We start from the raw sequence: 25,269 nt of genomic DNA, 5'->3' as shown, positions 1-25,269 counted from the left end.
AGAGAGAGAGAGAGAGAGAGAGAGAGAGAGAGAGAGAGGAAAAAAAATAAAGTAAATTTGCTCAAAGCTGAGAGTTGGAAAGGGAATGGATGGTTGGGGACAGGGAGGAATAGGAAGAGAAAGAGGATGGTGGCTGGGAGCTGAGGGGTGGGAAATAGGGATAGGGGTTTTCTGGAGGGGTGCAGATGCTGGGGTTTGTAGGGAAGAGTATTAGCCAAGAGTCATGCGGAAGGTTCCAGATGAGGGGCTGACCTGTACATCTCCTGCCTGCTTCATCAGATGGCAGACAGAGACAAAAAAAGGGTTACCCCAGTCCTCAGAGAACCCCAGGCCTAATTCCAAGTTGGCCCAACCCAAGCTCTCTGCCCACTGGACATGCACCCCCTTGTAGGGCATTCCCACACCTTAGCTCAGGGTGGGTGGGTTTGTCCTTTAGATTGAACCCTGTAGAGGGCAGTTCTGATAAGTAATAGGGGAGAGTAGTAGGGGACCTGGGATAATGAGGATAGGAGGAAGGAAATGGAAGATGAGAGAGGACAAAGCTGTGAGGGCTGCAGGGAAAGTGATCAGGATAAGGCAGCCAGCTGGATGAGGAGGGGCAGGTAGGAAGCCCTTGGGTGTTCCCTCCTTCCCTGATAAGGCCACTTCCTAGAGCAAAGCACCCACCTTGGCCATTTTGCTCTTGTTGTCGGCAGTCAGAAATGACATGTTGTTGATCTCATTCTGGACCACGAAATTCTGCTCCTCACGCTTGAAGTTCTGATGGTAGAGACAGTGCTGGGGTCAGGCAGGGTGTGGGGAAGGCATCTCAGGGCAGCAGCTTCTCAGGTATGAAGAGGAGCAGGGAGTGTGCAGGGACTCACGTGGGACTTGCACCAGTAGATGAAGATCTCGCCTACCATCCTGAACAGCTCCTCAGCGTTAGGATCGGGCTCTGTCAGCCAGTGTGCCCTGGGCAGCAGGGAAGGGGCTGATGAGGGATGAGGTGGGACACCCAGGAGAGAAGCTACAAAAGAGATCTTAGGGGAGAGGATCAGGGGGACCAGGAGACTCCAAAGGGAGGAGTGGAATTTTCTAGATAATCTGGCTCCTCAGATTATTTAAAATTGCTAAATGACCATTCCTTTACAAACTTTTTTCTTTCTCCAGTGAAATGTAACATGCATAGTGCTAGTGATGCTCAGCATAGGAAGGACAATGGCTGGGAATCCCCTTTGTTTTCTGGGTGTGAGGACAGCCCTGGAGTCACAACCACAGGGACCTTTAGCTTTACTTTGTCCTGGAGAGAGGGAGGGATTTCAGGGAGGAGGGCAGACAGGGACATTTTTTAAGTGGGGAAAGAGCTGAGCCTTTGGGTTCAATTTTTTTACTCTTGGAGTGAAATTGTGTAAGGTAATGACACGTAACTTTCCCATCCTAAATTATTTCAGCTCTTTCAGTAGCTGACGCAGGATTTAGTTTGCAACTATTTTATTTCATGCTTTAGCTATAGGTTGGAAGTGTTCTCTCTTGCAGAGCCGGCACTGGGAGCAGAATAATAGATCCATTAATTATAAATTTATGCTTCAAGGTTTTAAAAATCTGGCTTTTTAAATGTTTCCTCAGTAAATCTAAGAGTTTGTAAAATGTAAACTAGAGAGAGAAACCAAGATGGTGGCATAGGTAAACACCTGAAATTGCTGTCTCACACAACAACTTTAAAACTACAACTAAAAGATAAAATGGACATCATCCAGAACCACAGGAAAGCTGGCTAAGTGGAAATTCTACAACTAGAGGGGAAGAGAAAAGCAATCTGAGGCTCAGAGGAGCTGCAGAAGTAAAGTGCAGAGGTATGGAGGTGTGAGGGAGGAGAGGGTTGGCAACTGAGTATGTGGCTGGCTTTTTCAACCCAAATGGAGACTCAAGCTCCTGACTGCTCTGAACTCCAATTCCTGGCAAGATTCTGGGGACCCAGACTTATACAGGGAGAAACTGGTCTGTCTGGCAGGGGGCGGAACACGATGGTGGCTTTCTCTCAGAGGTACTAGCAGTGATTACTGAGGGACACTGAGACCTAGTGGCTTCTTAGGGCAGGGCTGATGGAAAGCCATTGCTGTTTGCTCCGCCCTGAGAGTCTGCCATATCCAAGTTGTGTGCAGAGGCTTTTGCATATGAATGGCCTGGTCCTTTGAAATCTAAACTTACCTAACTGAGTCAAAAAGACCCAGAACATCCAAAAGAAGGCCCAAGGCCCCACAGCAGCTTGCATTGCTTCATAGCTGGGCCTCATCTGGGCACCTCCAAAATCCAAACAAAGAAGAGGAATCTGCAGATCTCTCTATAGCTCCTGCTGGGTGGCCTCAGACCTCCTTGGAGATCCAAGAGCCAGTGTACCCAGAGGTCAGAGTAGATTACAACTAGATTACAACTCCTCCGATCCATAAGGGACACACTCAGGGGGCAGACTCAGTGAGCACCCACTGAAGTCTTGCCTCATAAGGATGTCTCCAGCACAGAAGTTCTCCCATCATAGATACATCTAATCCTCACAGCCAATTGGTCTGGAGGTCAATTCCTCCCAGAGATATCAACAACAATTAAGGCTTAACTACAATACAAACAAGACTGTGCACACAGCCCACAAAGGGGTGCACCCAAGAGTATCCACCTCAGGTAACAGGGAGGCTAAGCCACTGAGCCCTACAGGACACCTAGCACACAAGGCCACTCTATCAACTCAGGGAAGCAGCCAAAATGTGGAGACAAAGAAACAGGTCACAAATGAAAGAAATAGAGGAAATCAAACAACTGGATATAGAGTTCAAAACCATGGTCATAAGATTTTTTAAGAATTTCCTAGAAAAGACCGGTTTGGCTCAGTGGATAGAGCGTCGGCCTGTGGACTGAAAGGTCCCGGGTTCGATTCCGGTCAAGGGCATGTACCTTGGTTGCGGGCACATCCCCAGTGGGGGGTGTGTAAGAGGCAGCTGGTTGATGTTTCTCTCTCATCGATGTTTCTAACTCTCTGTCCCTCTCAATTCCTCTCTGTGTAAAATCAATAAAATATATTAAAAAAAAGAAAAAGAAAAAAGAATTTCCTAGAAAAGGCTGATAAATTTAGTGAGACCCTCGAGGACATAAAAAAAGACCAACTAGAAATTAAGCATACACTGACTGAAATAAAAAATAATATACAGAGATTCAACAGCAGACTAGAGGATTGCAAGAATCAAGTAAAAAATTTTAAATACAAAGAAGCAAAAAACACTCAACCAGAAAAGCAAAAAGAAAAAAGAATTTAAAAAGTTGAAGATAGTGTAAGGAGCCTCTGGGACAACTTCAAGTGTACCAACATCCAAATTATGGGGATGCCAGAAGAAGAGAGAGTACAAGATACTGAAAACCTATTTGAAGAAATAATGACAGAAGACCCGCTACCTGGTGAAAGAAAGACTTACAAGTCCAGGAAGTGCAGAGAACCCCAAACAAAAGGAATCCAAAGAGGACCACACCAAGACACATCATAATAAAAATGCCAAGAGCAAAAGACAAAGAGAGAATATTAAAAGCAGCAAAAGAAAAAGAGTTACCTACAAGGGAGCACCCCTATGATTGTCAGATGATTTCTCAACAGAAACTCTGCAGGCCAGATGGGAGTGGCAAGAAATATTCAAAGTGATGAATAGCAAGAACCTATAACCAAGATTACTCTACCCAGCAAAGTTCTCATTCAGAATTGAATGTCAGATAAGAAAAAGCTAAAGGATTTCATCACCGCCAAACCAGTATTATAAGAAATGCTGAAAGGTATTCTTTAAGAAGAGGAAGAAGAAAAAGGTAAAGATAAAAATTATGAACAAGAAATACATATCTATCAACAAGTGAATCTAAAAATCAAGTGAATAAAAAATCTGATAAACAGAATAAACTGGTGAATATAATAGAATCAGGGGCATAGAAAGGGAATGAACTGACAATTCTTGGGGGGAAAGGGGAGTGGGATGCAGGAAGAGACTGGAGAAAAATCGTATGCCTATGGATGAGGACAGTAGGGGGGTAAGGGCAGAGGGTGAGGTGGGAACTGGGTGGAGGGGAGCTATGGGGGGGAAAAGAGGAACAATTGTAATAATCTGAACAATAAAGATTATTTTAAAAAAATAAAATGTAAACCTAAAGCAATCGAAAGTTTCTATTTAAACTTTGTTTGCAACTCCTTGAATGAGAAGATTGAATTTATAGTTAAATGCACTATTGAGATTTTTAATGAGGCAAATAAATTTTTTCTACAGTGAAAAAAAGAAATTTGACACGCATATAAATGTCAACTTGATAAATTATCACAAAGTGAACACACTTGTGTAACCACCACCCAACTCAAGAAATAGAACATTTTCAGTCCCTAGAATTTCCCTTATGTCCCTCCCAGCCACTCCCACTTCCTTCCTCTTGAAAAAAATGACGCTTATCTTGACTTACAGACCATGAATTATTTTTGTCTGTTCTTGAACTTTACATAAATAGATGATATGATATGTACTCTTTTTTATTTTATTTTACTGGCTTTTACTTAACCTGATGTTTGTGAGGTTTATCCATGCAGTGTGTTGTGACTTTGTTCATTTGAATTATTGTGTAATATTCCACTGTGTGAATATACCACAATTTACTTGTTCAAACTCTTTGACCCAGCTCTCCCACTCCTAGGAATTTACCCTACAGCACTACCCACTGGTGAGCACAAAGGTGGATGTGCAAGAATGCATCCAGCATGCATACCACCACTTCCTTTTCTGCTCCCAGGACAAGCTTTTCCAACAAGGATGGAACTGGAGTTGAAACTCATTTACTATCCTTGAATTAGGCTGCACGTGGAGTTAATAATTTTTTAAACAGTTTCTGAATTTAGAGACATTAGCAAGCTGCACTTGCCCTTTTAGTAAAGATCCATGTTTCTGGGGAATGAGACGGGTCACATCTGGACTATCTTTCTTCTCCCAATGACAGAGAAGGGCCTAATGATTGGGCTTTGCTGCACAAATATCAGACATCTCGTCTACCCAAGCCTGGAGGCCAAGTGCTGGAGAGAAAAGCAGGGCTCCTTATAGCTGACATTGCAACCGTGCAGGGCTCAGATTCATGAGTGCAAAGGGGCAGGAAGGGAGTAAATCCAGTGGAAGGGATTTTGTTCAGCCAGAAACAATGGGGTTGGAGTCAGAAGGCTGGGTGAGAATTGCAAGAAGTTTATAGCAAGTCAGAAGGTGAAGGGTCAGAAGGGATTAGGAAAGCCAGAGGTCGGGCTGAGGTATGTAGGGGAACAAGGGAGACATGCTGACCTGTTGTTGTCCACGTAGCGGATGAGCAGTGGATAGAGGGCATACAGGTCCCGGCAGAGCACAGAGAACTCGTCCCGCACCAGGAGCTCACCCTCCTCGGCTTCTGCCTTGGCCTCCAGGCGCAGCTGCTCCTCCTCAGCCACCACCTTCCCTGCCCGCTTGCGCAGCCGCCCAATGGTTGGGATAAAGTGTGAGTGCAGGAGCTCCGGCCGGGCCCGGCTCACAATGGGCTGGGCAAACACTGCAGGAGCAAAGGGGCGACACTCATTGCTGGCCAGCATCTAACTCCAGCATCTGACCTCCGACCTCTGTTCCCATCCCATGACTCCTCTGACCCAGCAGCTATCATTGAGCCTGACCCTGGCTTCTGATTCCAGCAGCTATCTCTATCCCACTTCTGACCTTGGGTCATGACTTAGTGACCCTGAATAGTCCCTGAATCCTCCGTACCATAACCCATAACCTGATCCTGTGATCCCAGCCTAACACGTGTGCCTGACCTGTGATCACAACTGATATCTTACCCTAGCCTAGACTGTAACCTCTCACCTGTCTTTAACCTCTGACTGGTTCCTACCCAGACTCTTTCTCACTACATTATTTCTGACTATGGCTCCTTACCCCAGCCTTTGGCCTCTAATCCTGGCCTCCAATTCCAGCCCCAACCTCTAGTTTAAACCAATTTTTGACAGAGAACTTGTAAACCAGGAGTCTCAACCCTTTAAGGACTAATGTCTTGATCTCTTACCTATAACCCTCATCAGGAACCTCATCCTCTATTTGCATAAGGAACTCAGGCTCTGACCCTGTTCCTAAATCCTGATCTAACCTACTTTAAGGTTCCAAAAATTCAGAATCCAGCCTGGAGGACTCCCTGGACTCATCCTTCCAGCCCTGAGCCTCTCACCCCTTGTGATGACCCTTGACTTTCAATCCTGAGAAAACCTAGACTTTGACTCCTCTCAACTTCCAAGACTGTTAGATCAAGAGGCTCCAGCCCCAAGACCCTGGCCCCAACCCTCCATAGCTTAGTGTCCCCAGACCCACCAGCAAGCCGTTTCATCCATGAGGCTTCGTCAATGCCCAGGTTATTGACGATGATTCGAAGGATATTCCCCAACAGGGAGTTGAGGTGGTCAGAGGTGACAGCTGTGCAGGGTGGGAGGACCCCAGCGGGCAGGGCGGGTGGGGGCACCTCAGGTCCGCGCTCCCACCAGCGGGGCAGGTAGCTGCACAGCATGGGCAGTGTGATCTCAATGACATGTGGCATCTCTGTGTAGCGGGCCCCCGACTCGGCCAGCCCCCCGATGTCTGCCATGAGCCGCTCCAGCACTGGAATGTCAGGGCACATCTCCTCCACGCTGTTGGGGAGCCCCAAGACTGGGGTGCAGGGAGGGATCAGGGTATGCCAACCCATCACCCTCAGATCTCAGTGTCCACATGACATTCTAGGGTCTCCCATAAACCCTGGGATTCCCCAATCTGGAGCACACCCAAGCTTGGGAATGCTCAGCCCCTCAGAGCCCAGATTGGGCCACACTGCTCCCAAAGTGGGCTCTGCTCTGGGCCGTGTGGACTGGAACCCTGTCTGTTGCCCTAGCCCCACACAACTTACTGGCCCGCTCCCGAGGAGACTTGGTGGTGTACACTGAGTAGGCATTATACTCATTCAGCTGAGGTTCCAGAAACGCCACAGGCATGGCTGCTGCCAGACGGGCCAGGCACTCCCCAAGGGCTGGCCGTAGCCTGAAAGAGGGTGCTCCTTAACTCCCATGTCCTCCGCCTGGATCTGGATCCCAGCCCCAGCCTCCACAGGAGTCCCTCCCCAGAACCCTTTGGAACAGAGTGCTGCTCACCAGCGGGCACATATGACCTTTTTCTCAGGCTTCCTGAATGCCCTCTTGTCCCACCTGTGATCTTGGCTCAGGAGAGCCCACATGAGCACTGCTAGAGCCCTCCCAGTGCCCCCAGTGTGCTATGGCCTCTGTGTGCTCCCTCGTTTCTGCACGCCCCTTGTCAGGGAAAGCCTGTTCCTCAGGGAAGAACAACCTGGCATTTGGGCCAGCAAAAGCCTGGTCATCCCCAGCACCCTATTCCATCCGCAGCGTGGAGGTCTCCACTTCCTTAGCTAACCTTCACCTGAGTGCCCTCATGTGGTCACCTTGGGGAACTGCATCTGCCACAAAGTGCCGCTGTTGTTTTCCCTTGCTTTTCACTCACTCCCATTTTCTCTTGGGCCCTCCCCTCCCAGTGCTCATTCCAGCCCCAAACTATGATTGTTTCTCCTTACTTTTCCACATAAGAGTTCCTGGTTGTTCCCAGAGAGTAGATGCTGCACAGTGTTCGGTAGCATGAGACCTGGACGTCATCCACTGAGAGAGAGAGAACAAGGGTGGAGAGTGTGCCCACCGCACCAGTATCCCAACCCCCTCCCTTGTATCCAAATGCAGGGTAAGAGCAGAGGCTGGAGAGCTGCCTGCCATTTACTAGTTTTGTGACTTGAGCAAATACCACTCTCTTGACCTGTTTTCCAATCAGTAAAATGAGCATATTATAGTATCTTCCTCATTGGGGTTATTGTGAGGATAAAACCAGTTAATACTTGGAAAGCAATTAAAACAAGGCACACAGGAGGCACTCAGTAGGAAAGGACTCATGGATCTCTTTGATGGTAGTGATGGATACTCTCCAGAAAAATGCAAACACACATGCAATCCTGGCTAGATTTTAGGTTAGCCAAACATCCTCTTTGGAAGGTTGGGTTAAGAATCTCATCTAGCCGAAGCCGGTCTGGCTCAGTGGTAGAGCATCGGTCTGCGGACTCAAAGGTCCCAGGTTCGATTCCGGTCAAGGGCATGTACCTGGGTTGCGGGCACATCCACAGTGTGTGTGTGGGGGGGGTGTGTGTGCAAGAGGCAGCTGGTCGATGTTTCTCTCTCATTGACATTTCTATCTCTCTATCTCCCTTTCTCTCTGTGAAAAATCAATAAAATATATTTTAAAAAATAAAATAAAAATTTCTTTAAAAAAGAAAAAAAGAATCTCATCTAGTTCACAAATGTCACAAGGCAAAAAGAGGGCAGGGGACTGTCCTAGATTGAAAAGAGACTACAAGAAAAGCCATGAGAGAAACATCACTGGATTCTGAATTAAAAAAAAAAATCAAAGGCATTTTGAGGGCAATAGGGAAACTTAGAGATAGTCAGTTTAGGGGTGACTCTGATATGTGGTTACATAAGAGAAGGTTCTTGCTTAGGAGATACAAGCTGAATGTTCAGGGGTAGGATGTCACTATGTTTGCAACTCAAATTCAAAAGCTCAGGAAAGTCTTTAGATCCTTCCACTCATAAAGTGAAAGGTAAAGCAAATGGGTCAAGTTCTTCACAATTCTCCTCTGTGACTTTCCTGTATATTATTAAAATTTCCAAGTAAAATGGAAATCCCCATCCAAGTGCTACTTTTCTTACTGGGGTTTTTAAAAAATGTTTTATTGATTTTAGAGATACAGGAATGGAGAGGGAGCTAGAAACACTGATGAGAGAGAAACATCAGCATTGATTGGTTGGCTCTCTCCTGCTGGGGATCGAGCACCTTGATAGAATAAACATGGCAGACACTGCTAATTGACTCCCAGCTCCTGCTCTTACCTACTTTCTGTACCTCTCTTCTTCCTAGACCTCCAATATTTAGCTGTACACTTGACCTCTGAGAAAAAGGGCTACTTTCCCAGCTTCCTTTGCAGAAACATGGGCCACATGCTAAGTTCTGGCCCATGGGACTGATGTAAGCAGGAGTGATGCAGAACACTTGTAGGTTGTTCCTTTAAAATAATTGAGGTGCCTCCTCTTTGCCTTTACTCCTCCCCTACTGGCTAGAATAAGAATGTGATGGTGTGCTATCTTGGACCATGTGGATAAAGACAATATTTCTGAGATAGCAGAGCAACAAAATGAAGGGAACCTGGGAGCCTGACATTATGGTCCACTTACAATAGACTGTTACACAGGACAAAAATTTAATTCCATTTTACTTAAGCTATGCCATGTAGGCTCTTTTGATAGAGCAGCTGAAGACATCCTAATTAACTCATTCTGTTTCCTACTAATTTACTGAATGCACACTTTGCTTATGGCAATAAATCCACTCAATAAATACACATTTAAACACCTGATCTTTCTATTGGGCACACAGGGAAGGGTGATGTTGGCTGAATTGCTTCCCTCCCCCCACCCTTAGGGTCAGGAGTCCTTACGGATGACATCATCTCCAAACTGGTGCTGGGCGATGTGCTGGAAGAGGGTGGTGAGGACAGGCAGCAGGGCCACGGTGGTGTAGGTGAGGTTCTGGCCCACACCCTTCACCTGTGTGCGCGCCTGTGACACCTTGCCTAGCCTCAGGTTCTCTACCATCTTCTCGATGTCCTCTGAGGCACTCTCAAAGAAGGAGCGGAGGCCAGCCTTCACGATCTCGGGGCCTGACTTCATCACCGTCCTAGGAGGGAAGTGGGGGCACCCCCGTTCTAGAGTATGAGAGTTTAGATTTCAGGGAATCTAGGAACGGGCATCATGACCTGTAGCCCTACCTGGCATCCAGGGAGCGTGCCAGGATGTGAAGACAGTTGACAACAGCTGGGGCATCCGTCCCTGAGGAATGAAGACGAGCTTAGATGAAGGAAGGGCTACAGTACAGTACATCCATCTACATCCACCCCAAGTGATCTCTCTGCACCCCTACTCAGACTCCCATAGGCTGCTGTTCTTCCTCATCTGGGCCCTGACCCTCTCCCATCCAGGTCTTGACCCCTCAGGCCTTCACTCTCTGGTGATGAGCCTGTTTTCCCGATCCTGGCCTGTGAGCTCCATGAGGGCAGGGCCCAGGACTGTCCCCGTGACTGCCCCCAGGTCTACCTAGTCCATGCAGGGTCCAGGGGAAGAAAACAGTAAAGGTTGCTCAAATTAAGGCATGAACCTGGGCCATACTTCTTCAGGGTGGGATTGGTAATGAGGGGAAGAGAGGGAATATTAAGAAGAAGGGCTTAGGGAGCAAAGTTACTTACCAAAGAGAGAGACTCGGTGACGAACAAGAGCAGCAAGCTTGCAGAAGAGGCTAATGATAGAGAAAGAAGGACAGGGGAAACAGCGTGCAAAGGCTCCGAGGGACAGGGGCAGTGATGACACAGTTAGAGGAGGCAGGCATAGGGAGAGAGGGACAGAAGAGTCATGGGAGATAGAATGATGGGGGAGGAAAAGAAGAAGACAGGAGGGGCAGAGATGAGTAAGCTTGAAAGGAACTGGCAATAACGGGCATGTTGGGGCGGAGTGGGGATACTGGTCAGCTTTTCTGACAGGACAACAAATTCATCCCAATTTGCCTGAAAGTCCCACATCCTGGAAAACACCTCAGGGCACCACAGGACAGTCGATCACTCTGCCCTTTTATTGCCTCTGCAGGTAGAGGTAGTCAGTGCCTGGCCCCCAGGACAGAGCCCCTAAGGTCCAAGGTAGGAGTATAAGGTCCAGGATTACAATGCTGTGAGGTCATGGGGCTGGGTCAGAGGTCAGAGGGCAGCCCACCTGGTGATCATTTCCTTCTCCTTATTGGAGGCATGGCCACCACTGCCCAGCACTTTGGCCGGTGTGGACAAGAAATACAGGCAGTGGTTGGTGAAGTACTGGTTGATCAAAGGGAGCAGGATCTGAAGAGTGAGGTGGGGAAGAGATGAGTGTGACTGAGTGAAGGGTGGAGAGAGTTTCCAGCCTCCTCCAGCTTCTGAGCCCACCTCTCACCTTGGCAAAGAACTTAATTTCCTGTTCGTGCGGGGACTTTTCTACTCGTCCACTGCTGACCACAGCCTCTGGAAGGGGAGAGGGCCAAAAAGGGGTCATGGTAGATTCAAGGCTATCGAACTCAGGGTGTTCTGATGGGGCAGAGTTAGGAGAGAATGGGAGATAAATTCTTCACATGAAGTCACCTTGTTGGCTCTAAAATAAAACTCTCTCCTACCTTTCCTCTGCTGCCCTAACTCCTTGATCAAACCCTTCTTTGAGGCTGATAATGGGCAGGGCCCTGGAACACCCCCCTCCTCTCCTATCACAAACCCTTTTCTTCTTGCACGTCAATACCTGGCATTGAGTAAATTTGAAATAAACTAACATCCCCCTCCTCTCCTATCCCCAATACTTACACTGAGTAAATTTGAAATAAATGAAACAAGAGATCAATATTGTTATTTTTAAAATGGAAATCAATTTCAAATGTAATAATAATGGTGACAATGATAATTAATACTATTAAAATAATAATAATGCCAATCCTAATTATTAGAGACTTGCTATTTCTTGGCACTGTGAGAAACATCCTTGTAACATCTCCTCCCACCTTGGAGGCCTGTGTACAGTACGTTCTCACTTAATGTCCTCCTTAGGTTCTTGGAAATGGCAACTTTAGGCAAAACAATGCATAATAAGGACACCGATTTGACCACAGGCTAATTGACATAAACAAGAGTTAAGTTCTATGGCATATTTCTCACCAAACTTCTAAATAAAGACCCAAACACTTCCAATATTAAACTCTGAAATAAATGTGAGCTCTACATACATTTAAGAATCACTCCATGAGCTACCCCTGGCACGTCTCTGACTCCGTTTCCTCTCACTCTCCCCCTCAGTCACTCTGCTGCAGCCAAACAGGCCTAATATTCATAGCAGGGACCTCCCAGAGTCTTCGCACTGGCTGTTCCCCTGCCTGGAATACTCTCCGCAGATGTCCACACGGCCCCCTCCCCAGTTCCTTCAAGGTCTTCGGGACTATTCCCATTGCACACACCTTAACTGGCTCTGTTGCAATCTTAACCCCATAATATCAAGCACCTTCTAACACACGAAGTGCGTTAGTTATTTGTGACATTAATTGTCTGAATCCAGGACAGGCATCTTTGTCTGTCTTGCTCACTGTTTAGTCTCAACACCTAGAACACTGTCTGGCGCAGTAATTATATGAGGGAGGAAGGAGACATGCGTGCCCTGGCTCCCAGGTAGGGCGGGCAGCGGGGACGGACTTCTCCGCACCCAGGTGGGCGATAAACTCCTGGGAAATGTCCATCCAGCGGAGCAACTGCTGCAGGAAGCCAAAGGCGAACCGTTTCTCAATGGAAGATGTATCCAGCTCCATGTCCTTAAGGCCTCTGCGTGGATGGGTAGAGAAAAGAATCAGCTTAGACCCAGAATGCCCTGTTTCTATCCTTCTCCAGCTCCGACTCTGCTCCCCCAGATCCCTGGAGTTTCCAGCTCCTCCCCGGAATTAGAGCCGCTTCTGATCCAAAGTTCCACCCTCTTAACACCCCCTTCTGGCTCCACTCCATTTGTCAGGCCCCACATTCTTAGCTTCTATCCCTCTCAGGTGCCGCCTCTGCTCTCCAGACCCCGCCCTCTTAGCCTCCTCCCTTCTTTGCCTGTTTCCCCTACACCGGCCTGTTTTCCCAGCTGCTGCTGCCCTGTGGGGTCTGCCTCACTTCCCCACTGTTCTCAGGTCTGGCTCCCAGCCCACCTACCTGGTGACTGCATAGCCATTCATCTGCAGGAACTTCAGCAGCTCCTGGGCCTTCTCTCTATCTCGTGCCTTCTCCTTGGCAGTGAGAGTGTCGTAGGGGACCAGCAGAGGGTGGGTCCCTCCACCTGGCATGGCAAAGACCAGAAATCAGGGGGCTGGGAAGGACCCAGGCCACTCTCATTGAAGTGGTTCCTGCAGTTGAAAGCTTGTGTAATTACTAGAGGCCAGATGTTCGAAATCCATGCACGGGAAGGGTCCTTAGGTCTGGCCAGTTATCAGGGCTGATTGGTGGGGCAATTGAGTGGCCCCGCTGGCATCTGCCTTGCTTGGCCTGGGGCCTGCAGGCTGGGGGCAGCTCTTGCATTGAGCCTCTGCCCCTTGGTGGTCAGTTCACATCATAGTGACCGGTAGTTTGGTCGATTTGCATATTAGGCTTTTATTATATAGGATAGTAATAAAGACAGAGATAAAAATAACCAAATCATTGCTTTGGATGTTCTTCACATCCTCACCACAACCCTAAGATAGTAAATGCTATTATCTCCACTGTACAAACACAGAAACAAGGTTCAGGGGATTAAAGCAATTGTGGGAGATGAAAGTCACACAGCTCTAACACAGGCCCTTACGACCCAGAGCCTATGACCAGGGGACTGTGGAGAAGGAGGATCTGTGCAGAGGCCGATGCGTCCCCTCACCCTTGGCCTCCAGCTCCTGCTTCTTCTTCCGCCCCCACGTGTTGTGGTAATTTTCTGCCAGCTGTTCTGCCATAGCCTGGGTGTGGATGCAGAGAGTCAAGGCCCAGATTCAGAGGATGTCCTCCCCCACCCAAACAGACACCTCCACACCCCAAAAGAAAAGACGAGGGGTCTCACCTGCAGCTCCCGGGACAGAGTAACTCCGCTGAGGTCGGGTGGTTGGGGGTTGTACCCTTCTCTCGGATCATAGGTCTGGGAGGACAAGGGAGAAATGGGGGGCTTGGTGGGTTAGCAGAAGCCCATGCCCCGACCCAAACTACTCCCCCTCATCTGGCCCTACACCCGTGCTCTGCATTCTCTCTTTAAGGCCCTGCCTCTAAGCTACCCCCTCCTTTCTACTTTGCTGTCTCCTTTTCTGGATCTTCTCCTGCACCTCATTGCAGGCCTTCCTCCTTCCCCCTACTCCATCTCCGGCCTGGCCCCACCCTCTCCTGGCCCTGACTCTTATTCTAGCCACTCACCACCCCCTCAATGCCCGGCCCTCCATCCCGGTTCAGCCTCCACCTGGGCACTTTGGGAGATCTTTCTTGTTTTTTTCTTCTCCGTCTTCTCCTCTTCACCTTCCCTCGCTTTCTCTATGGTCCATTCCCAGGCAATCATGGCCTTCAAGGACTCCTTGATGGGCCAGCGATAAATCTCTTTGTCCTGGGGTTGACAGGAGAAAACGGAGTTGGTGGAATGGGTGAGAGGGAAGTGGAGGTAAAAGGCGTGGCTTAGCTTCCATAGCTTCCAGTGTCCCAAGAAGGGGAAAGCCCCCAGCAAGTGGCTAGGAAGTGGTCCAGTTGAATTTGAACCTAGGTCTCTTCCCTGCTCTGTAACAGAGCTTTCCAAACACACTCGCATTGTCCCATCTTGCCCAGGAGACTCAGAGAAATTAAGGGTGGAATCAAAACCAGTCTCTTCAATTCTTCCAGAAGGAATACTAAGGTTTAGGGGAGGCAGCCACATTCGAGAAAAGGCACACTCCATGGAGAGGGATCCAGCTAGATCCAAGCAGACTCACTCCTCCCTGAACCTCCAAACTTAGAGGTTTCATTTTGAACCCCCGACATTGGGCCCCAAGGCTTGGTCACCTTCTCTGAAAAGGTCTTATATGGCCTCAGCATGGGGTGGGTCTTCAGCTCCTCATCTACGTTCTCCCCATAGGACCAGTTATTCTGGATCTGGAGGTGAAAAGGGTGGAGGCAGTGTTACAGCTGAGGATAGGGGTAAGATGAGGGGTTGACAGCAGCTTGGGGGACACAGAGAGGAAACCCTAGAGGGACTGAGGGCTTCAGAGGAGATTGTGGGTCTCAGGAAGGGTTATGGGTTTCAGAAAAGCTGGTGTTTTGAGGCAGGGGTAGGAGTTCCTGGGAAGGGAGGACCCTGACACCAACCTTGTCGAAGGCCCACTTCTCATGTGTGTACTCTGCGAACTTGTTAATGAAGGAGTCCAGCTTCTCTGGGATGATCACACTATTAGAGGGGACAGGGTCAGCAGATGTTGGGGCTGGCCCTTCCTCGCGTCTCTGACAGTCACATCCCACTTCTCTTTGCCCCAGGCCCCACCCTCTCCTTCCACTAGGCCTCACTTGAGGGTCTCCACAGGTCGAGGATCAAAGTTGCCTTCAGCATCCACCGTGGCCTTTTTCTCAGCCTTGGACGAGTATGAGGCGTCCACGTAGTCAGGGGGCAGGGCCCCTGCGATGGCACACAGACAAGGCATAGCTATGCGGTACAGCTCTTGGTCATACTTCTAGGGATGCCAAAGACAGGGGTGTCACTGCAGGCCTGGCTGAGCCTGCAGTTCCTGGAACCCAAGAACCTCAAACTTATCCCTGCCATCAGTAACCCTCCTTCCTGGGCCCACAAACATGAATTACGGTCCCTCTTCCTAAAACCCAAGCCTCAGTCCCATCTGGACCCTCGAGCCATCCTATGTAACCTTCTCCAAGCCCCCAAATAAGAGGTCCATCCCATCTTCCATGACATCCAAGCCAGAGGTCTCACTCATGGATTCTCTTGGATCCAAAGAACCTTCCTCCCTGATCCCTACATTTGGAGATTTCATCCTGAATCTCAAGTTTGGACCCCACCCCCTCCAAACAGGTTCTGTTCAGGGTCCCCAGGTGCCCAGACCTTGTGTGCCAGTGAATCAAAGATGCCCCAGAAGAGTTTCCTTGTGAGGTGCAGCTCTTCCTCTGAAGTGATGCCAAAGTTGGCCCAGCCTGTGGGCAGGCAGTAGTACTTCCAACAGCGCTCATAGTGGTTGGTAAGGAGCTGGATGGGAGCAAGGAAGAGGCAAGCAAATGAGGGGGCAGAAGCAGTTGGCAGGCAAATGAAGTCTTGGGAGGCCCAGGGCTGCCAGTGCTTTTACTTACTGAAGGAGGTGTGGGTTATATAAATTGTGCTAATGAGGGGAATGGTATGCTTATTGGGGAGTGGTCCTGGACAGTTTATTATACAAAAGCTTAACATCCTAATTTTGAGTCAGGATGGGCATTAAAGTAGAGCTGGATTTGTCTGGTATTGTTTTACACAGATAATCCATGAGGAGCATTATAAGTAAATGGACATATGGATGCAGTGGTTTGCTCTTATGTAAACTATCATGTGGAATAGAAACATTAGCAGCACCCCATAAAAATGTAATTTGTATGGTAATTGGGAAGAGAGCCTCCACATTTAATATGCAAATTTAAAATAGGGGCTAATTTAGATATATTATGCAAAATAGTCAAGATATCTGAGATGGAGGTATCTCCTTATAAAAACTAGCATGGATGCTGGCCGCATGGCTCAGTGGTTGAGCATCGACCTATGAACCAGGAAGTCATGTTTTGATTCCCGGGCAGGTTACATGCCCAGGTTGTAGGCTCAATTCCCAATGTGGGGTATACAGGAGGCAGCCGATCAATGATTCTCTCTCATCATTGATGTTTCTATCTCTCTCACCCTCTTCCTTACTCTTCGAAATCAATAAAAAAAATATTTTAAAAAAACTAGCATGGAAATAGAAAATAATAGGAAAGACAGTGTGCAAAGATTCAAAATAGCTGTGGAACTGCTTGTTAAAATAAATGTACTCATTTGAATAATAGAAGCCTGATGGTCTGGGCATAAGAATAAGCATGCTAATTAGGAAAAGTGGTGTGCCCCATGCAAATATATGTTAATTTATGTGCGGGTTGGCTCAATATTAGGGAAATTAAACTTTAATTAGAGAGCGTTAGAGGCACCAATGACACAAAGTGAATATTCTGAGAACCCCTTATGCAAATGAAAATGCTAAAGAATGGCTTCATGTTTGCAGTTTAACTGGCCTGGGGGGTGCTAATACAAATGAGCCTCAGAGTCCAGTGCAGAGCAAGCGGTGGGCGGGGCATGAGAGTGAGCGAGCTAAAAAGCGTCTGCCCTCACCTTGAGCGGCATCTTGGCGAACTCATTAAGAATGGGCACGTCGAACACCAGGCGCCGCAGCAGGTGCTGCAGCATGGACGGGCGGATGTACCTGGAGGACATTCAGCGGGCGGTGGGCTCTCACCTGGAAGCCCGCCCCCGCCCGCCCTGCCCCGCCCCACCGCGCCCCGCCCGCCCCGGGCGCCTACTTGCAGAGCGCCATGAGGCAGTCCTCGATGACGTCGCGCTGCGCTTTGGTGAGGGAGCGGCCGCGGGAGAGGCGGTACACGGTGTGCAGCATGGAGTCCACCATGATGGCGCGGTGCTCGGTTCCCGCGAAGAGCGGCGCACACTTGGTGATGAGCGGCAGCACGGCCAGGCACAAGTATCTGTTCAGCGCCAGTGCCATCTCGGTAGTGCTGAACGTGGCCTGGGGCGCAGGGAGGGGACTTCAGTCCTCGGTGCTCCTGGGGCTGCCCTGGCACTCGGCTGGACAACTCCGAGCAAATGACCCAGGCTTCTGGTCTTTCCTCCAAACCTGCTCCTCCGTCTCTACTCTCTTACAGAAGTGCAGAAGCCAATTACTGAATCCTCATTAGCCAGACTACACTGTTCTGCAGTTTTCACCTTCGGCATGTTTATTTCCTCTAATCCCACCTTTTGTCCTGTGATATTTTCATGCAACACCTAGCCTACACCATTTTATTCCAAAATACTTAAATATGTATCTCCATTCAGACAAGAAGTTCTATTTAACCTTCTATGCTGCCATTATCACATCTCACAGAATTAACAATTTTCCTTATATATAAAAAAGGGTAGAATGTAAATTGACCCTCATGGTGGAACTACTGGTCACTATGACCCCCACGGACCAGAGGGCAGACGCTCAATGCAGGAGCTGCCCCCTGGTGGTCATTGTGCTCCCACGGGGGAAGCTCCACTCATCCAGCTGAAAGCTTGAGTGCAGTGGTGGTGGCAGGAGCCTCTCTTGCCTCCTCTGCACCGCTAAGGATGCCCAACTAACTGCTTAGGCCTGCTCCCTGCAGGGCTGCCGGGCTGCCAGAGGGATATCTGATTCCCAGCTTATGCCCAATCCCCCAGGGACCAGGCCTAAGTCAGCAGGTGGACATCCCCCAAGGGGTTCTGGACTGTGAGAGGGCATAGGCTGTGTTGAAGGACCCTCTAAGTGCACAATTTTCATGCACCAGGCCTCTAATGTCTCCATATTCATGATCAGCTTACTCCAATTGTCTCAAAAGTTGCTTTGCATTTAGCTGAGATTGTTTGGATCAGGCCTCAGGAAGGTCAGCATATGTGTTTAGCTGACAGGTCAGGTCTTTCCATCTGCAGCGGTCTCTTTCCTCCCCACCCTTTTAAAGCTGTTTATTTGCTGAAGTAACCGGGTCAATGGTCCAGTGGAATTTCCTATATTTTGGCTTTGGCTGGTCGCTTCCTGGTGGTGTCAGTTAACTTGTTCTTTTGCTCCAGTATTTCTGACAAGCTGATGATTATAGATTCAAGCTCCTGTGTTCCTCTTCCCAATTAACGACTAAGAGTTATTTCTCCCATCTTAAGAAGAGCCTTTCTTTGTTCAAGCTCACCCCTCCAGCACATCGCCATTTCTCTGCCTTGTTACCAACTTGTGTAAAGACTGTCAATACCCATTGTCCCCCATACCTCACCTCCCAGGCTGCTTAAACTCTCTCTTGTAAGGCTTTTGCCCCATCAACTTGTTCAAACTATCAAGGACACCAGTAACCTCCAATTGGCCAAACCAGTGGTCAGTTCTCAGTTCTCATTGTACTTGACCTTGTCACCTGTTATTAATACTGTTGTTGGACACAGGTCTTTGAGTCACCGTGGTGCTGAACCATCTCTGAGAATGATTATTTCTTATAGCCTGAGGCGTTGGAGATTTCCACCCTGTCCCTTCCCCAGAATTCAGTTTTTCTTGGTTTTTGTCTTCTATCTTGATTTTGGGGGGAGGGAAGGGCAGGATAGCTACACAATTTCAGAACACACTATTCCTACCCTGGAAGTAGGGAGGTTGGCCAGGCTGCTCACCGTGTCCAGTGAGGCAGCTGCCCTCATGTCGGGCAAGAACCCCACATCCAGCACATGCAGCAAGAAGTCCTGGTTCTCGATGCCGTACACACGGTCCAGGAAGAGCACCATGGATGCCTTGTGGTCTGGCACAAAGGATGCAGACATCTTTGGCTGTAGCAGAGCCCCATCTGTGGACAAGGACACAGGGGGTGAGAGATGCCCTTCAGACCCACCCTCCCCAGCACTACTCCCTTGCTGAGTCCCGCCCCCTCACACCTTTGCCCAGGGTGGGCATCTGCAGTGGGAGGCTGATGATGCCCACGAGGTCATCCAGGGGCACAAGGGAGCGCAGGATGGCACGGATCCGCAGGGCCTCACCCTTGCCGGCTTGGATTAGCTGGAGGGGGGAGGGGAGCATATCATTGGGAAGCCCATGACCCATTTGGCCATTACTCTACTCTATCCCTTCCAGATGCACTGGAGCAGAAATTCTTTTCATGGGGATAACTCAGGGGTCAGGGAGACACAGCCCTGACCCCAGCCTGTGTGTCTCCACTTCAGCCTTGACTACCCCATGTTCTCACTACCTGGTCTCACCCACTGGACAGGGAGCTCTGGGAGAGTGAGATCTGGGGCCATCTTGGTCACCGGTGTCCCCCCAGCATTGCCTAACTCAGGACCAATGTTGAGCACCTGAATGAAGAGGTTTAAGGCCATGCACACCCCTTGGTCTTTGGTTCTCACATGCATCTCTGGTGCACAGCGTCCAAGAAGATCAATCAAGGCAGCGTAGAAGGACATGATGGCATGTCCCAGGTGCACCCGGTTTTCCTCAGGGGGCTCCTCCCCAAAGCTGCAGGAGAAGGAAGGTGGCGTTGGGGGGGGGCAGCAAGGGGCACAGGAGGGCAGGTTGTTCTGTTGAGGAGGGGGCGGGAAACTCACTGCTCACGCCTTCGGTCCCTGCGGACACCCGGGCCATCCCGCGCAGGGTCCTCAGAGATGCGGATGGCCTCTTCGATGGCAGCCAGCAGTCCCGAGCCACCCTCGCCCCGTAGGGCTGGCCCAAAGCACTCGGGCTTGCGGATGAGCAGCCGCACCACCACATTGGCGTTCTCCTCCACACTCTCACCTGGTGGCTCGGGTGGGGGCAGGAGGCCTTGTGAGCCCAGGTTCCCTCCCCGGGTAGTCTTAGACCCTGCACCTCAAGAGTTCATGCCCAGACCCTCCTTCCTGCCCGTGCCAGGCCTATAGCTCAAGATGTGAGCCACACCTGAGGGAGATTTGGCCAGTGACCCCAGTCTCCACCACCACCACCACCACCACCACCTCCACCACCACCTGCCTCACCATTGACAAAGACAGCAAAACGCAGGAAGTCCAGGTAGCGCTCACCGCCGCAGGGGTTCCAGCCGATGTCTGGGTACCCTTTGGCCAGGAGCATGGGGCAACTCTGGAGGCCACAGCCAGCCAGGTAGGACACCACCTGGGGGCAGAGGAGGGCTCAGCCAGAGGCCAGACCCACACTAACGTCCTCCCCAAGGCTCATGGCCCTGCAATCCCTGGTGTTCTGCACTCCCATTATCTCTGGAACCCTCTGCAAACAGTAACTCTCATCCTCTGCCCTGAATTCCCACCTGCCATCAGTGGGGCTTCCACCCAGGACTCCCTGCTACCCCCAAGTCTGTCCCCTACACTCAGTCAGAAGGACCCTGTAAACACCTGAACCAGGTCATGTCACTCTCCTGCTCAGAATGCTCTGGTAGTGCATTACACATGGTAAAAGCCAGAACCCTCATTGTGGCCCACAAGACCCTGGAGTCACTGGCCACCTCCTGCCCTCACCTCCCACCACTCACCCCTCACTCCTGCTCCAACCACCACACTGCTCTTCAAAGTCATGAGGTTCACTACTGCCTCGTGACCTTTGCACTGGCTATTCTCCTGCCTGGAATGCTCTTTCCCCAGATTCTACATGGCTCCTCACCTGCTTCAGAGTTTTACCTGAATGTCACTGTCTCAGGGAGGCTTTCTCTGATCACTCTTGTTTAAACTTGGACACCCTCTGACACTTGATATTTTTCTCTCTTGCTTACTTTTTCTCTCTTCAACACTTATCACTAGCTAATATACTGTGTCTTTCACTTATTCATCTTGTTTATTATCCATCCTCCCAACTAGAACAAAGACGAGGATTTCTGTCTCAATCACTGTCATACCCCTACTGCCCTGCACATAGTAGGTGCTCAATAAACATTTGTTAAATAATATAATAGTGGATAACTGTTATTGAGTATTTACTGTTTTGAAAATGCTTTCACAGGTTAACTCAGTCCTCTGATCAGCTCTTTAACATGTTTTAATTATATTCATTCTGCAGATGAGGAGACAGAGGTTTGGAGAATTTAGGGCATTTGTCCAAGGCCACGCAGCAAAGGGGTGGGGAGAGTTAGGTCTAAGTTTCTGAACTCAGAGCCCTTCAGTGCTATCCACAGAGGCAGGGGCACGGAGGGCCAAGAAATGTGCCAAGGCCACACAGCTGGGAAGGGTGGAGCATGGATTTGCCCTCAGTTCCACAAATGAGTGACTGGGGTCCTGTTCTTTTCTTGAAAATTATTCCCCTTTTGATTTGATCCTGTACCATCCAAGCCCCTCATAATGGGTCCTGAATCAGCAGGTGCCCCCAGGGTCCAGGCCTCCTCCCTCCACACCTTCTCCAAATCCTGCTCCTGCAACGCCAAGGCCAGCTCATTGTTGTCAATGACAGAGGCAGCTGCCACGTCCAGGGGTGTGGAGCCCTGCATGCCTGTGGGGGCAAGAGGTTGTGAGAATGTGTTTTGGAGGTGCTTAGCCACCTGTCTCCTGCCTATCCTACCTCCTCGGAGAAGGCCTCTTTGACCAACCCTTTCCAGCCTAGGTTGGGTGCCTCTTCTGTCCTGTGCTTCCCCATCCAAGGTCTGACCACTCTGGGCTGTTGCTGTCCGGGATGGGTTTGTCTGCCCTGATGCACTATGAGCCCCATGAAGGCCAGGCCCAGGGCCGTCTGGGTGTCCCCAGCACTGCTCATCACAGGGTCAGACCAAGGGCAGTTGAGAGTCAGTGTTTACTGAATGAATGAGTGAGCCATTGGAGAGTGAGGGGGGCCTGGATGGACTGCCAGGAGTGGGCTCTGGGAGGCATCACCGAGCCCGGGGGTTCTCACCCAGGCCAATGCCACTGTTCTCCAGCAGGTAGCTCAGGTGGTCAAACATGGAGCGCTGGTTCTGCCTGCTAATGCGGCAGAAGTAACAGAGGAAGCGGCAGCAACTTGTCACCATCTTGGGGAAGCGGATCTCCTGGGGTGGGCAGGGTGGGCCAGTGGTTAGTGCCTGCCTCCCGTGGTCCCTATCCTGAGCTCCCCAGCCAATGCAGGACACTTACCTTGGATTCGCCACCCCCAAGGACATTCACCATGACCTCCATCACTGTTTCATGCATGCCCAATGCCCTCATCAGATTCGGGTGTTGGTAGAAAACTTTGTTGTTCATGATGTTTCTGTGGACAAATGTAGCTCTTAGGTGGGGCCCAAGTCCAGGGAGAGCCCCCAGACTCTCTTTACCCTAGGGAGGAGACCTTTGTCACGTTGCCCATTGTATCCACAAATGCCTAGAAATGGCCTCCACACAGTAGGTGCTCAATAAATATTTGCTGAGTGAGTGAATGAGACACTTGACACTGAGTACTCAATATTACCATTATTATTATTGCTACTGTTACAAGCAAGAGCTCACTAAAGCTGCACAGGGACTCTACAAGGTGGGCATGCCTCTTCCCCACTTGAGATGAGGAAACTGAAGCTCCATCAGGGTGGACATTGTGCCAAGAGTCAGTCACAGGTGAGTAGGAGCTGTTATCTTAGGGGTAGGTGGACGTTATCTAGGGAGATGGGCTAGTTGCCAGAAGAATGCATCACCCTGAGGATAGGGCAGAGGTGGAGGAAGTTGTGACCCAGGGGACAAGCTCCCCTCCCTTCCCCTGGGACTTGCAAAGTCAAGGAGGTGGCAGTGCCTCACCCGATGCTCTGGATCATGAGGTTCTCTTCCTGGGGACCCATCTGCACAATGAGCAGCGAGCGGATCTGGCCAAGGCACTCCAGCAGGCTCATGGTATCCACCATGGAGGATGGCGAGATGGTGTATGCCCGGGGCAGGGCACGCAGCAGCTCCCCGAGTCCATCGTATTGACGGTGCAGGAGGCTGAACATGGCCCTGACCAGCTCGGGGCTCTGCACGAAGTCCTCTTGGGCCCAACGCACCATTGTGTGAGACACCAGCTCCTGCAGCGACTCTGGGAAGAAGACACAGGGTCAGTACACATTGCCTGACCAGGGCTTTGAGCCCAAACAATGTAAAAGGGGCCCCTCCTTCTCACAGCTTCTCAGTTACTAGCTGCCTGTCCCATGAGGCAGGAGTGCCTGGATTCTGGCAGATTTTTTTCTATTGCCCTAAGACTCTCTCTGTTCTCTTCACCCTAGTGAAGAGACCTCCTACAAATTTCAAAAGGAAAAAAAAAAAAATGAAATCGCTAGAGAACACCAGAGCACTATTCTGAGCTTTTCACTATGTACCTCTGAGAGCCCAAGCCTCAATTCTGTGTGTTCTATAAAAATATTGCCAACTTGTCATCATGAGAGTCAATAGGTACAAAGATAAACTGGGAACATTTCAGTATCATTTGAAAATAATGCCAAAACAACTCCTTTATTTTCCCTGGGAATTTCTTCCCAGGATTTCTGGGGGAGAAGACGGATGTCTCCTGTGTTAAAAGAAACCTCCAGGCCCTGGCATTAAATGATGGTGTCAATTCATGACCTGTGATGTGTTCATCTTACCTTCCTTCCACACTCTGGCCCATCACTTCTGACCTCATCCCCTGCCCCCTCCCCCTACTCATTTTGCACAAGCCACATTTGGCCTCTAAACATACCAAGCATGTCTGCCTCAGGCCCTTTGCACTGGCTGTTCTCTCTGTACCAATTAATCTTCCCCAGACCTTTGCATATCTCATTCTCCCAATTCAACCCCTCCATCTTAGTCCTTCTCTCTTCTTTCACTCAACTTTATTCTTCTTCTTAACACCCATGGCTACCTGACATTATGGCATATACATGTATTTGTCATAATATTCTAAACTCCTTGAGGGTGGGAACTTTGACTCTTCCCTCTAATATATTCCCCAGCCCTGCCAACATTGCCTGGCCCAGCGTTGGTCAATAATAGCTACCTAAATGTTGTAGAATAAACCCTATAAAACATCAATGATTCTGTCTTAGTGAGATGGGGTTAATACATAGTTTGCATAATCAGCCTTTGTCCCAACATTTATCATAACTGCTTTTCTAACCCCTCAGCATGTTAATCATTTCACCAAAAAATAAAATAAAAACAAAGAAAAGCCACAAGGACATGGAAGCCTTGGTGGTGCAGGAGTTGCCATGTACGGATGAGTCTTTTCTCTGGAAGGGCCATAAACCACCCTGGTCCAATACAGACTGTGCAGCCCCGACATTTGGAAGTCTATATGTCTACATACAGCCCCACTCCAGCATGCTTGCCCTTTCACCTCGCCCTCCATTCCTCACCTCTAATATCCATTTACCCTTCCCTTGTGCTACTCCTCATAAGCTGACTTGAACCCAGAGGCTCCCCAAGCACAGGGCTGCTTGCCCCACCTCAGCCCCCTCCCTAATGGCCCAGTTCTCACGGGGTTTGCTCTCCTCAGCAGGCAGCTCCTCCTCGGGTTTCTCCTCCTTCTTCTTCACCAGCCGCACTTTCTCCAACAGGCTCATCAGGCGGCTGCCCAGGGTGACCTCCTCCTCTGGTTCCTCCTCCTTCCCCTCCAGCTGAATTCCTGGAGGTGGTCAAGGACGAAGGGAATGTCATTTATCTGTTTGCTATTCATATGCTTAACCATTCACTTTTTCATTCCTTCATCTGTTCATTTATTCTTGCATGCATTCATGTTTTTTCATTTATTTCTTTATATGCCCACACGCTTTTCACTTATTCATTCTTTGAAGCCTTTGTCTTTATACCAGCTACTGTAAATATGTTCACAGAGCTAAAGGAAACCATGTCTGAACTTTTTATTTTTTAATATATTTTAATTGATTTCAGAGAGAAAGGGAGAAGGAAAGATAGAAACATCAATGAGAATTATTGATCGGCTGCCTCCTGCACGC

The 25,269-nt window shown here is 49.4% G+C and overlaps 1 protein-coding gene across 6 annotated transcripts in view; it reads right to left on the bottom strand.

Moving 5' to 3' along the window:
* The window catches only part of RYR1 (ryanodine receptor 1), a 125,227-nt gene that overhangs the window by 53,632 nt on the left and 46,326 nt on the right, over positions 1 to 25,269 (bottom strand). For all 6 annotated transcript variants that reach the window (XR_014796923.1, XM_084905623.1, XM_084905625.1 and 3 more), the window contains 32 exons: positions 24,792 to 24,938; positions 23,102 to 23,375; positions 22,469 to 22,583; positions 22,251 to 22,383; positions 21,760 to 21,854; positions 20,399 to 20,534; positions 19,994 to 20,180; positions 19,796 to 19,904; positions 19,328 to 19,448; positions 19,070 to 19,239; positions 17,212 to 17,432; positions 17,024 to 17,114; positions 15,743 to 15,883; positions 15,196 to 15,359; positions 15,001 to 15,079; positions 14,698 to 14,787; positions 14,129 to 14,269; positions 13,742 to 13,816; positions 13,565 to 13,640; positions 12,868 to 12,991; positions 12,386 to 12,501; positions 11,102 to 11,169; positions 10,889 to 11,010; positions 10,372 to 10,421; positions 9,898 to 9,958; positions 9,568 to 9,806; positions 7,606 to 7,687; positions 6,931 to 7,061; positions 6,363 to 6,695; positions 5,316 to 5,556; positions 864 to 951; positions 667 to 759 (listed from right to left, as the gene is read on the bottom strand). Coding sequence is in view for 5 of the 6 variants with exons in the window: in XM_084905623.1 (XP_084761749.1) it covers positions 667 to 759; positions 864 to 951; positions 5,316 to 5,556; positions 6,363 to 6,695; positions 6,931 to 7,061; positions 7,606 to 7,687; positions 9,568 to 9,806; positions 9,898 to 9,958; positions 10,372 to 10,421; positions 10,889 to 11,010; positions 11,102 to 11,169; positions 12,386 to 12,501; positions 12,868 to 12,991; positions 13,565 to 13,640; positions 13,742 to 13,816; positions 14,129 to 14,269; positions 14,698 to 14,787; positions 15,001 to 15,079; positions 15,196 to 15,359; positions 15,743 to 15,883; positions 17,024 to 17,114; positions 17,212 to 17,432; positions 19,070 to 19,239; positions 19,328 to 19,448; positions 19,796 to 19,904; positions 19,994 to 20,180; positions 20,399 to 20,534; positions 21,760 to 21,854; positions 22,251 to 22,383; positions 22,469 to 22,583; positions 23,102 to 23,375; positions 24,792 to 24,938 (4,313 nt within the window). In the remaining variant the exon portion in view is untranslated. The remainder of the gene's footprint in view (positions 1 to 666; positions 760 to 863; positions 952 to 5,315; positions 5,557 to 6,362; positions 6,696 to 6,930; positions 7,062 to 7,605; positions 7,688 to 9,567; positions 9,807 to 9,897; positions 9,959 to 10,371; positions 10,422 to 10,888; positions 11,011 to 11,101; positions 11,170 to 12,385; positions 12,502 to 12,867; positions 12,992 to 13,564; positions 13,641 to 13,741; positions 13,817 to 14,128; positions 14,270 to 14,697; positions 14,788 to 15,000; positions 15,080 to 15,195; positions 15,360 to 15,742; positions 15,884 to 17,023; positions 17,115 to 17,211; positions 17,433 to 19,069; positions 19,240 to 19,327; positions 19,449 to 19,795; positions 19,905 to 19,993; positions 20,181 to 20,398; positions 20,535 to 21,759; positions 21,855 to 22,250; positions 22,384 to 22,468; positions 22,584 to 23,101; positions 23,376 to 24,791; positions 24,939 to 25,269) is intronic.

The sequence above is a fragment of the Pipistrellus hanaki genome, assembly GCF_964339955.1.
Source record: "Pipistrellus hanaki genome assembly, chromosome: 15".
NCBI classification, from domain to species: domain Eukaryota; kingdom Metazoa; phylum Chordata; class Mammalia; order Chiroptera; family Vespertilionidae; genus Pipistrellus; species Pipistrellus hanaki.
This window is presented reverse-complemented; position numbering and strand designations above follow the sequence as displayed.